Source organism: Carassius carassius, chromosome 41, assembly GCF_963082965.1.
Source record: "Carassius carassius chromosome 41, fCarCar2.1, whole genome shotgun sequence".
Lineage (NCBI taxonomy): Eukaryota > Metazoa > Chordata > Actinopteri > Cypriniformes > Cyprinidae > Carassius > Carassius carassius.
The window spans coordinates 12219363-12232875 of NC_081795.1; the positions used below are offsets into that span (position 1 = coordinate 12219363).

Consider the following 13513-nt stretch of genomic DNA (forward strand, 5'->3'; position numbering starts at 1 on the left):
ATCAATATGCAATATTGGCCAATATGTATAGATGAAAAAAGTATTAGGTATCAGTAGGCTATTATTCACTTTAAATAAGAAGCTACAGGAGAAAGTCAAGTTTGTCAGAACTGAAGCAAATCAGAAACAACCCAAGCTTTTACTGGTCTGAAATCGCAAAATCAAGACCCGACCTTTTTCCACCAGAAATGTTGTGGAAGAACAGTTTATGTCTGGAAGCCTGACAGCATCTCTGAACTGAAGCATTGTTTGAAGATAAATGGGGCAATTTCTTTCATGCAGATATTTATGAAATTTATGCAGACATTTTTTTAGGGGTTCACAGACATTATGCGTACGTAGTTCCCAGCAAAACACCTGCATAATTCTGATATGACAATTATATGTTCGCTTTAAAAATGTTCTTGGGTTTTATAGTTAATTACCTTTTTTGATGTGCAGCACAGGGCGCTGCCCTCTAGGCCCCGCCCACTCATCTATCCGCGCTTCACGCGCACTCAGTGCGAACATCTGCCCTCTCTGATGATCTGCAGGAGACTTCGGCTCTCAAGGGGCAATCACGCATCAAATCTCGGATCAGGAAGACATGACCCTCCGTTATATCGCACTCTTGATTGCGGGACTGAGCGTCCTCACGTGCAAAAGTAAGTCAAAGTTTCAGTTGAGCCTGACAGGATCAGGTAAATAGTCAACGGGAAAGTTTATTCCTGGAGTGATGTAAGCTGTGTCGTTCATTCTTGTTCAAAAAAGTGCGAGATGCTTTCCTCATTCATGAGTAATTAATGAGAACGTTGTACATATATGTAGTGTATTTCCGTTATGAATGCTGAACACCGTTAATGCTAATGCATGTGGGGTTCAACAAGCTCAACAATTCAAATACTTAGTAGGCTATGATTGTAATTAATTCTAATGATTTTTAAAGCAAATTCAGATCATAAAAAGGTTATACGATAAGTCAGTGATTAAATTTATATTTCTTATGAATGTTAAGTTTGTAAACAAATCGCAGGAAAGTATTGAACTACATTTCAACGTAAAAGCCAACACCGCACATGCTGAATAACATTAACAGAAAGTGAAAAGAATTGTGCATTCAGATATCTGATTTAAACATTTCTAAGTCATTTTCTTCAACTGTATTTATAGCTATCAAAGTTGCCAGAAAGTTAAACTAACTTGAATTTAATGATCTTTAAATGTATTATTATTAATTATTATTATTTACTTTTATTATTATACTATTTTCAATTTCGATTTTTAGCCAGCTAACACTTTCATAATTATGTAATTTGCTAAAATATGCTTTAAGTTAGGAGACACAAACAGTGTTATAAACACTGTAAAAACATTTTTTGAACTGTAAATAAAACAAAGATTATTGGAGTACGTTTTACAAAATTTACTAGCAATTTTTGAGTGAAAATTGTTTCAACACCATGTTTTTCAGTGTGGGTAAAACAACATTATTCTAGCATTATGTGTAAGCGATGGAGCCTACTTTGTGCTTATGTTTATTGTCAGGAGATGTTCATAACTGGAAGAGCTTCAGTCAGAACAGTGAAGGGAATTGTGTTGAGGACACAGTAACAGGTTTATCTTTCTCTTCACAGACCAGTGGTTGGATAACGTTAGTGTTTTTAAGACTGTTTACCATAAGATGATCTAATTTTTAAAGAAGCACTGGATCATAACTTGCAGATGTGTATTGTAATCAATATGACAGTGGCCTACAGTATATTTTTGTATAATAGACACAAGGATCAACAAGGAAGGATCTGCTTCCACAGCAATGCCATTGTCTTTGTTCAGAAGCATCTGTTAACTTAATTGTGTGAGTTCATATTGTTTCCATTCACCCTTTAATCTCCACATCTGTGCTGAACTTCCTCACTGCTTCTTCATGTTTCCTTATTCTTTTGCGTAATTATCCCTTCTTCTGACCACCGTTCACACCTTTCCTCATTGTACTGACCTCCTGTTTCAGCCCCCTGCTTTTCTCCTTCTCTTTTCTGGCTCGATCTGTAGTAGCTTTCTGAGAATATGAGTTACAAACTGCTCTGATCATTTCTGACTCTGCTTTATTTTACAGCGTACAGAAGTGAGGGTTGTAGTGTCTTTCTGAGTATATATAAAAAAGTATGTTTTTATTTATATTTGAATATTTATATTATATAAATTAATTAATAGCTCTATACAGTATAGAAATAAAAATGGGAGAAATAGACTCTGGAGTGCACTAACACACTTCTTTCAGTTCAGGACTTGCTTACATTGCCTGCTTTTCCAAATGAAAAAAGGGCCAATATAGATCAGTAGTCTAACATAAATGGATTTGGTCTGTTTTTGGTGAATTTTATGTGTGTAACGTTATCCAGAACCATCCTTAGTAATTCTAAGTGCACAGCAAATCCGATAAAAGCATTAGGTAATTAATGCTATATATGGATTGCTATTCATGATGCCTAGCCCACAGTTAGGACTATTTTAGAGTTACTACTCCAAGTTAGCTGAATCCATCATTGAGCAGATTAAAAAGGATAATGCATGAGATAAAATAGCATACATATTCAGAGATGTTCTCCTCCCTCGTGCATTTCTTAAGAGATTAATAATTACTTTATATGAACATGTTCTCTACTCGTATATGGTTTGTGTTTGCTAGTGTTGTGCAGCTGTCTTGTTTTACTGTGTCAGATTTAGTGGGTTTGAACATGGCCTTTGTGAAGAGCACGCTGTGAACAAAGCTTCTGTGAGTGGAGCCGCTTTTATGTGCATGGTATGAAGAACCTCTCTGTGTCACTGAAAGACTTACAGCACTTGAATCTCTACATTTTAGCCGATAAAGCAAGAAAAAGCCTTTCTGGACCCCATCTAATTAAGGGTTAAAGGCCATTTTCTATCTCAGGACTTTGTCAGAGATGATGTATGTTTACTCTTACAAAGGCATGTCAAACAGTAAAGATCTATGTATGTATTTGAACATAATGCATGTAATGAAGAAGCATCTCTAAAATATGTCTTTAAAGTAGCCTATTAAAGTAGCTCCAAAACTAATTCATGTAAAACAGCTGTGGCATTAGAGTTAGAATATGTTTAAATTGGTGTTATCTCCATCCTGTCTATGTTAATTCTCTTGATATTTAAACTGATGCACTTATTTTTGGTGGTGGTGATAGTAATATGAAAGTTGTGTTGCACTGCTTGGGAAGAAAAAGTTTCTTAGTACTGTATACAATTTTTGTGTATAAAATTTGAAAATGTGAAACTGAATCTATACTAAGAACACAGAAACATTTCTTAATTTAATAAATTATTTTTGGAAAACTGTGAAAAGTGATTTTTTGCTGAATAGAAAGTTCAAAAGATACTTGATTCTGATTGGCACATTGCGGTCTTCACCTTCACCCATAGCTACACTGTGAATAAAAATTCCATAAAAAAACAGATAATGTATTGGCAGAAAATTACCAGGATATTTTCTGTTAAATTTACGAACATTTCCTTCAACATTAAAATAGAAAATTCTGTAGATTCACATTTTCTTCTGTTCCCGACAATCTGTTAAGCAGAAATTAAAAAGATTTATATATAGCGTTGGCCTACCTTTAGTAACAAATAAATTAACATCATTTAAATTTAACAATGTGTAAAGCACCATTGAAAATTCTTGTAATGTGGAACACTTTTTAGTTTTAAACAGCAACAGGAAGAAAAATTGCAAACATGGGCAGGTACTTGTACAATATTGGTGTTGCACCAAATAGTGTTCACTCACAAGGATAAACTTCACTGTGGAACAGTCAAGATTTAAAACATTTTCAAATACATGGGAAAAAAATAATACAAAGACAGGGCTGTCATTAATAACAATTGCTACAGACTTACAGACTACAGTCAATAGTCAAGTGAAATGACACCATTTTCCTATAAAACACAACATTATTTAAAAGGACAGTTCACCCAAAAATGTGAATTCTATCAGTTACTCTCCCTCATACCGTTCCAAATGCATACAATTTTCATTCATCTTTGAAACACAAATGAAGAGTATTTTTAATGTAATCTCTGTGCTTTCTCTCCCTCCATTGACAGCCTATGGAACTATGATTTCAAGGTTCAATACGGTATAGCTGTCAGATTTCATTAAAAGGATCTTCATTAGTTTTAGTTTTAATCTAACAGGATTATAATTAGATTTTTCATATAATATTATGGGTGAACTAACTCTTTAAATTAGATTACTAACCTCTAATTAATGCTAAATTATCTTCATTTACAATTGACATTGTACTGCAAAAAAAAAAGAAGTTAAAGAAGTTGAAAATAAAGAACAAAGATTCAAGCACTCATTCCTGACATTTCAGTGTGAAACTAAGAGAACTATACAATCTAAATTAAGAGCAGGGCTTCAAGTGTTTGTGTGCTTTTAATAAATCTTGCCATGTGCCAGTTTGAGGAAACTACTTTTTTTTTCTTTGCTGTATGTTCAGTCCAAGTTCTTTGCTGAGATGTGAAAAAACCTCAAACTGTACATGGATTCTCGAAGTTGTTCGTACATAAGTCTTGGAATCATAGGTTCCCTTCATCTGAATCTTTGACCCTTGTTCAGGATTTCTTCACAGGAAGACTGGAAATGACAAGAATTGCAATGAATGAAAGTGAAGTACAGAGTAACGTGCAGAACAGGTTGAGATTGAATTATCAAGTTCCAGTTCAAGCATTGCTTATAAAATGCTAAACTTGCATTTCCAGTGGTCTCCAACTGCATCGGTCAAATGATCTTGTCAACAATGTTTTATGATATACTTCAAGAGATGCACGAGTGCATGCAAGAGTGCACCCAAAAATTAAAATTCTGTCATTAATTACTCACCCTCATGTCGTTCCAAACCCGTAAGACCTTTGTTCATCTTCAGAACACAAATTAAGATATTTCTGATGAAATCCGAGAGCTCTCTGACCCACGGCGAATGCATGTGGTGCTGTTGATGTAGACCCTACAAGAATAAAGTTATTATTTCTTTGTTTACTTCGCAGTATTCTCATAGCTTCATACAATTACAGTTGGACCACTGATTTCAAATGGACCATTTTAATGATGTCTTTATACTTTCTGTGCCTTGATCGTGGTAGGGCCCTTGCTGTCTATGGAGTGTCAGAAAGCTCTCAGATTCCATCAAAAATATCTTAATTTGTGTTCTGAATATGAACGAAGGTCTAACGGGATTAAAACGACATGAGGGTGTCATTAATGAGCGAATTTTAATTTTTGAATGAACTAACCCTTTGATTATTTTCAACTAAACAGCAACTCAGCAAAAATGTTTTATGCACAGTTTCATTACATCTGTTCCTTACATTTGTATGAGTTCCAGCGTAGGTGCCATTCTTTTCTGGATGTTTTATTTTTAAAATAAAGCAAGCAGAATGTGTAGCTCAGCCACAATGGGGGAGGAAATGATAGCATCTTGAATGAGAGCAATCTGGAATCACCAATAACAATAAACATAAGAAATGATAAAAAACACATTGTAAATTCAGAAAACCACTCCAAACATGGATTAAATCTTTCCTACACAAACAACTTCAATAACATAGTCAACTGAATAAACGACTCAATTAATACTTTTTTGTCAGTGTTGAACATCCCTAATGTAAATAAATATGGAATCATATGGGTTGCAAAATTCAATTTTAAATATGCAAAATGCCAATGCAATATGTAAAATGGTAATTAAGTTCTGTATTTTAATTAAGATTTTACTATACACGTGTCCAAAATTTAGTTCAAAATGAAAATTCAGTTATATAATTTACATTTGCCATTTTCTACACTACTTTTAATATGCAAATAAAATTTTATTTTAAGACTTTATAAGTTGCAAAATGAAAATGAAAATGTATTACCTAAACTGATTAGATATGTTTAACATGTCCAAGCAAAAACTGTAGCAAAAGTATAATTGCTTATTTTCCCAAAATTCATTTAGACTTAGGGGTAGGACACTTGGGATTGCATTTTCATAATAATACCACGTAATGATTGTAGCAAAATGCAGTGAGAACTTCAGAATGCATTCGGAGCCAAAGGTGTAGCAAAAGGGCAGCAAAATGGTGATTTACTTTTCTTGAAAGCATTGACACTTACATACAAGACATTTCAAAAGTGATTAATTTAGTTTAAGTCAGTGTGGAAAGCATTTGGTTGACGGTGAATATTGACTTATTGTGCGTTCTATTGCCGAGCCCTGCCTTGATGTAGCCTAATGATTGACAGGTCAAGGGCGTGTTGCATTTTCAAATGCAATTCATATCCACATTGACTTTATATTTATCGTGCGTATTAAATTAAAGTGCAATTGAAACATCTTATATTTAAATGTCAATGCATTTAAGAAGAAAAAAAGAAATGTACCACCATTTTGCTACCCTTTTGCTGCACCTTTGGCTCAGAATGCATTCTGAAATTCTCACTGCATTTTGCTACAATTATCACGCGATATTATGTAGAAAATGCAATCCCAAGTGTCCTACCCCTAAGTCTAAATACATTCTGGAAAAACAGCATTTAAATGATAATCTTACTATAGTTTTTGCTTGGACATATTAAATATATATACTGTAATACATTTGTGTTAATATATTCTCATGGATCTAGTCTTTTAATGTCAACATTTTATAGAGGGTTATTACAAATAAAGTGCCCAAATGGCCATGATCCCAACTGGCAGCTGATTGTCACTTCCACTGGCCGCTCAGTCAGACAGCTGCGAGAGCATTCCGAGTTTAACGCACACTCTCTGTACAAGGAAATATAGTATTTTTTGAATATTGTTCTAGAGGTTTATTACAAATAAAGTGCCCAAATGTTTCACCAAAACCCGAAATCCGATTTTAAAATGAGATTTTGAACAAGGTTGTCTCCGTGAATAATGGCGACTACTCAAGCACTGTTTTCGCGCCGATTGTTTACTGAGCTTCTTGTTCTCACAATGCAAAGCGTAATTTAAAAATACGGAAAAACTTAGAAAACATGGAAAATTCCTTTAAATTATTACTGTATATTGTAGGCCTAATGTAAATTTCTTAATTTTGGACAATACAATATAATTCTGATATTAATATGAACACTATTTATCTCAAATAGAAATTGTTTGTAACATTATAAATGCCTTTATCATCACTTTTTGATCAATTTAAATCCCCAGTAACGGCTGTAATCAAATCAGCTCCAAACGCTACTTTATCAGATAAAAATGAAAATGTCATCAAAACTTTTCTGAAGAAAGTCAGTTCTCTTCAGAGATAAATTCATATAAAAAAATCTGCGCCGCGTTTTGATTTTGAAACGTGCAGTGCTCGTGTTTATTCAATGAAGTCGAAACGAACACCTCAAATAAATCAGTGTATGGGAAACACTGATGATTTATATCGAAATATCTGAAATGTGTTTAAAAATCATAGCACCGTGTTGATTAGCTCATGATAACCTTGTCTGGGTTTAATAATATGTTATATGATAATGGTTTACAACTTCAATATAATGTATTTGTTCCAAACAGATTGTTCGGGGAAATCTTTAGAGCATTATTTTATTTGTTTGACAGTCTGTGAGTCTGAAAAGTAAACTGTGGCATATGACCACTTCAGATTTGACAGCACCTTCTGTCTGAGCTTTTTGTGCTGGGATTCTTGGCCTAAAGTCACTTTCCCTTTTCAGAATGAGCATACAGTCAAACCTTGTGCAAGAAAAAATCAGAAAGAATCGTTCCAAGAGGCTGAAGCACATGTAATGAGTGATAATTACTGCTTGTTTTGCATTCACTGTGTGCTACAGTCATTCTGCAGTGTTTGTTGTTTATGAGAGGCATTCTGGGTCTGAGCCCTGGTTTATTTGAGTGATGGATAGCAGCTGACCATCCATTAGTGTTCAATCACTGTGCACGACTGAGAGTCATTTCCTCTTCATTCTGCTCTCTGTCTCTGTTTAGAGAGCATCTCCAGTGTGGCACTTTTCCACTCTGTTTCCAGGAATAATCCAAATGCTTATAATGACTTTAGATATGCACTGCGTTTTTGTTCAATCCAAATCAGTCCTCTAAATATCTGTCCTTATAACAGAAGAAGAAACCTGCTTCTGCATATGATATTCTGTATTTCTCAGTCTTGTATAAATATGTGTCTGTGCAATGCAGTATTGTTGAGATAACGCTGACAGAATCCAGATCTCTTCGATTAAGATCGATTAACATCTTGTGAAGTAAAGACCTTTGAGTCAGTTTCTGACCCTTTTAGAAACATGTTCCACATGTTAAAGATAACATGTTAATGTCTTCCAGTATGATATACACAGCATACATAATGTTTTAATGGTCACTTGCTCTACTTTTGTCAAGAGTGTTGTTTACCTAAACACAGTAAGTGAGCAGACTTTATAAACTTTGCAGTCTTAAAGTTTTTGGTAAAGGCATGGCGCTCATCACTTCGCAGAAGTCTTGACCATTAATGTAATACTTTCATATCCCAGAAAGAGCATAAAACTACTTCAGAGGGAGTGAGTGGATATGACTAAATGAGAGAGAGAACAGATCAAGATAACTGTGACTTTAAACTCTTGATAGTAGATGGAATTGAACTCTGTAAGTGACCAGTGAGATCAGAGGCTCCACAATTCCTTTCCAGCTGGATTTCTTAATGTTTGATTCCTTGCAGCTTATTCAATTCCAAAAAACAAAACAAAGTGTATGTATTTTTCCTATTCGTATTCCTCCATTAGATATGGCACAAAGAATAATATTTCAAGCATGGCAAAAGTTTTTAATTTTAAAATAAGGAGTATGCTTTAAACTAATTTTGGCAGCTGTGGCCTAATGGTTAGAGAGTTGGACTTGTAACCCGAAGGTCGCAGGTTTGAGTCTCGGTGCTGGCAGGAGTTGTAGGTTGGAGGGAGTGAATGAACAGCACTCTCTTCCACCCTCAATACCCATGGCTGAAGTGCCCTTGAGCAAGGCACTGAACCCCCAGTTGCTCCCCGGGCGCTGGATCTATAGCTGCCCACTGCTCTGGTTGTGTGTTCATGGTGTGTTCACTTCTGTGTGTGTGCACTTGGATGGGTTAAATGCAGAGCACGAGTTCCGAATATTGGTTACCATACTTGGCAAATGTCACGACTTTCACTTCACTTTCACTAATGGTTATATTTAAACTGCACTGTAAGATTTGAAGCAAGTGTTAATGACATGGTGATCAAAGAAATCAGATATCATTTTGGATATTATCATATGAGCTGTGTGTGGAGGATTTTCTAGAATTAAATATTATCATTAGCTGTATTCTTATTAAATTGCCAGTTTGCTAAAAAAAAAAAAACTTTATTCAAGTTATATTCTGTAAAACAAATATTTATGCGGGTTATCTCTTTCAAATTCTTATCATGTTTTAAGGATGTTTAATGATATATCTTTACTTTAAAAAAAAGATAAAAATGTCTTTAAAAAAAAGACAAAAATGATTTAGAGAGAGAGCGAAAAAAAAACTTAAGAGATTTGTTTGCAGTTACTAAAGCTGTTTAATGTCACCAAACCTTACTTCAGATGTCTGTACACGTTCTCATACTGCTTTCTGTCTTCTACACATGGGTCCATGCAAACAGCTGGCCACACCTGGCATTCAAACAATCAGAACATGCTCAAGAACGAGCTCAAGTTTAGGTTTCAGACAGTGAGTCCAATCCGCCCCCACAACACAGCTCTCCTGCTGGGTTACAGCAATGAGACATATGATTCACTCTGATTGCTCAAACACAGTCTTACTGTGAGTGGCTGTGATATTACCTTTTATGACCAACACATACCATTTGGTACAGTCAACTTTTGGGAATGTGGCTGATAATTACTATGAATGGTCACGCTCATTAAAATAGCTCTGGATCACATAACCTGCAGAGGGTAGTCCTGTAATAGAGACTGTTGATCAATGTCTACATAGATGAAACTCATAGATCATAGAACGTTTTTTTTAATTATGGATTATTAGAAAATAGCTGTCAATAGTGGAGTTGTATTTTTCACATCTTCAGAATAGCAATGTAATGTCCCATTGTAATTGTCACCTCTTTTTTTAGTAGTTTTAGACTATAACTATTGTAATCAAAGAAATAAAAACTGTGAAGTTAGATATAGAAATATCATTTTGTAACTTTGTGGCAGCACTGAAATATTTTGTGGTGGAAGAGGAGACTGTACTCGTGGGCTGGAAAAGGAGCCCCATTGTGCGGTTTGTGTAAGGCAAACCTCTATTTGTTTGCATTTGAGATCTTTAGAACAGGCTGCAGTTTAAGCCCTGGATATCAACATTAAGGTGCTGCATTTTAGGAGCCAACGAATCGGTGAAGTTTTGCAAGGTTCATTTATAAACAGTACAATTCAATAAAAGCTTGAAGAAGTCTGGGGTCTGAAAGTAAGATATTTATTTATTTATTTTACAGGTATTTGAAAGAAGTGTGTTATGCTCACCATGGCTGCATTTATTTGATCCAAAATGCTGTAAATACTGTAATATTCTGAAATATTATTACAGTTTAAAATAGCAGTTTTTATTTTATATTTTATAAAGTGTAATGTATTCCTGTGATGTTAAAGCTGAAATTTCAGCTGCCATTACCCCAGTCTTTATCTTTATGTGTTATCAATGTTGAAAACACTTGCGCTGCTTAATATTTTTGTGGAAACCATGATACTTTTTTCCTGGATTCTTTGATGAGTGGAAAGTTCAAAATAACAGTAAAAAATATTGGCTTTACTTTAATTTTTGATCAATTTAATGCATCCTTGCTGAATAAAAGTATTAATTTCTTTATAAGAAAATAACTGACCCCAGACTTTTAAACCGTGATATATATACACTATATATAAATGAATGCATCATATAAATGGATTATATAAATGCATTCTTCTTTGTTTGGTTATAAACATTGTAGTTTTATTATATTAGTCCATGCATTTTAGTGCATGATGAACAAATAATGAATCTGTAGGCTGTAAATTGTTGTTTAAGTCCATTTTAAAGATTGGAGGGTTAGAAAGTCCACTTTAGACATTCTACTAACTATAAGTGACTTTGTAACTACGTCAACTACTTATCAACTAAATCTAAAATTTGAATTTAATTTAAATCTCATTATTTGCAACTACACTAACTCTCAGAGTAGACTGTTAGAGTAGGTTTAGTTGAATAAGTTGACAAAGAACGTGTTAGAAGATATTAAGCAGACAGTCTACTAATACTCTACTAACTGCTAGTTGACGAGTAGTTTCAAAGTAACTTACTGTTAGTAGAATGTCTAAAATGGACAATCGAAATAAAGTGTTACCGGAGGGTTTAAGAAGCAACTTGTTTCATATGCAAACCTCTCTTAAAGGGATAGATCACTCAAATATTAAAATTATGTCCTCATGTTGTTTTGAACTTGTATGATTTAATCTGTGGGAAATTATATTCATGGCCTGTTAAGCTCTAAAAAGCAAAAAGCACCTTTAAATCATGATATGACTCTATATTGCATTAAATTCCAAGTCTTCTGACCAGTTTGGATATTCTCCTTTGTGACCCACAATAGACAGAAAGTCATACGAGTTTCGAAAGACAGATGACAAAAAATTAATTCCCCATTGATTTCATCCTACAGAACATTTGCTTACTTTGGGGACACAAGATGTATACTGTAATTGTTAGAGGAAACAGTATTGTGGTCTGAATACAGAAGTCTTTAATTTACAAAAGTTGCTTGGGCCTGCAGACCTGTCCGCTGGGAACTCAGGAGGCCTGAATGTGGCTCTTGTTCTGGAGGTCTGGAGGCTGCATCGTGCACTCTGCTCAGCTCTGGCCATGTGCCAAAGTCTAACAGCTTTTGCAACCCCTGTCTACTTTAACTCAATAAGAACAAATCATGTTAAACTACAACTGTCTGCTTAAGTACATCTAAATGTGCAATATGTACTGTATAATGTTGTGTATGAGTATAAAAAGAATCAGAATGCTTATGTGCTGTGGGAAAAATCAGTTTACAGCTGTTCTGTTTGCTAGACTTGCACAATGAATGGATTACAGTTCATGTGTCTGCAGTGGTTTGTCATTTTAAAGGGATCTAAGTTACATCAGTATAAGATTTGCACATGTTGAATGAATTCAAATATTTCACGCCACTTTAGGTTGGTGGTGATTTCCCCATAGGCAGTGTTGGGGAGTAACTAGTTACATGTAACGGCGTTACGTAATTTAATTACAAAATTATTGTAACTGTAATTAGTTACAGTTACTACGAAAAAATTAGTAATTAAATTACAGTTACTTATGAAATTTTTAACGATTACAAAGGGGATTACATTTGAATATTTACACACATCCACATACAGATTTAACTGATTTCTTTCCCAAATTGCACTGACTATTCTGAGACATATGCCCTAATTTCCGGGATGCGGAAACACAGTCTGGTTCGTAGAATCCAGTCATAAAAACGGAATGCCTAACGCGGACGGAATATGCCACATTTTGGATGACTAAATCAAAAGTAGGTCAGTAGGCCTACACTTGAATCAAAACATGACATGGACTAGTGTCTGTGAATATTAAGCCCCAAAAATGCAATATATGACTTGCACATTCTGCATGTCTGTGGAAATCAGGCGCGGACTGGACACCAGGAGAACCGGGACAATTCCCGGTGGCCTGGCAGCTGATTTTGCCCCACTATTTAATATCATTATTGTATAATTGCCTGCCGAATGTACTAAAGCGATCATTTGCGAATCCGCCATTTGATAATTAAATCTCTAATAAGTCATGAATTGTTAGTCGTGACTCGCGCGCTCTCCGCGCCTCCGACAAACGGTTTGGATCAGACTCCGAGTAATCAATGCGAGAGAGAGAGAGAGAGAGAGAGAGAGAGAGAGAGAGAGAGAGAGAGAGAGAGAGAGAGAGAGAGAGAGAGAGAGAGAGAGAGAGAGAGAGAGAGAGAGAGAGAGAGAGAGAGAGAGAGAGAGAGAGAGAGAGAGAGAGAGAGAGAGAGAGAGAGAGAGAGAGAGAGAGAGAGAGAGAGAGAATATAGTGGACTGCTGGAGCAGAGAAGCAGAACTACTGTTCAGGGTTTCAGGTCAGTTTCATCTGTAAAGATGCTTTTTTGTCTTTGTTTTTTTTATTTTATTTAATCAAGCAATAGCATGTGGCTCATCAGTCATCACTCAAAATACTATATAAAGGACATCATTATATATATATATATATATATATATATATATATATATATATTATATATATATATATATATATTATATCAGTTGTAATGTTACAGTAGGAATTTATCTGAAAAAAAATCAGATTTCTTTATAGGTTTAGGGGGAGCTACGACAGACAACAACACAACCCTTACGAAAATTAACATTTTAATATTTAACTATAAATCCAGAGAAAATGGTTACTATTGTTTAAATGTGGTAACCAAAATGTAAAA

The 13513-nt window shown here is 34.8% G+C and overlaps 1 protein-coding gene across 1 annotated transcript in view; it reads left to right on the forward strand.

Annotated features, from left to right (window-relative positions):
• The first annotated feature begins 498 nt into the window (after positions 1 to 498).
• LOC132122759 (cell surface glycoprotein MUC18-like) overlaps positions 499 to 13513 on the forward strand; it is a 40474-nt gene continuing 27459 nt past the window's right edge. Inside the window, exon 1 of the mRNA XM_059533135.1 lies at positions 499 to 644. Within this exon, the coding sequence (XP_059389118.1) occupies positions 587 to 644 (58 nt within the window). The 5' untranslated portion in view covers positions 499 to 586. The remainder of the gene's footprint in view (positions 645 to 13513) is intronic.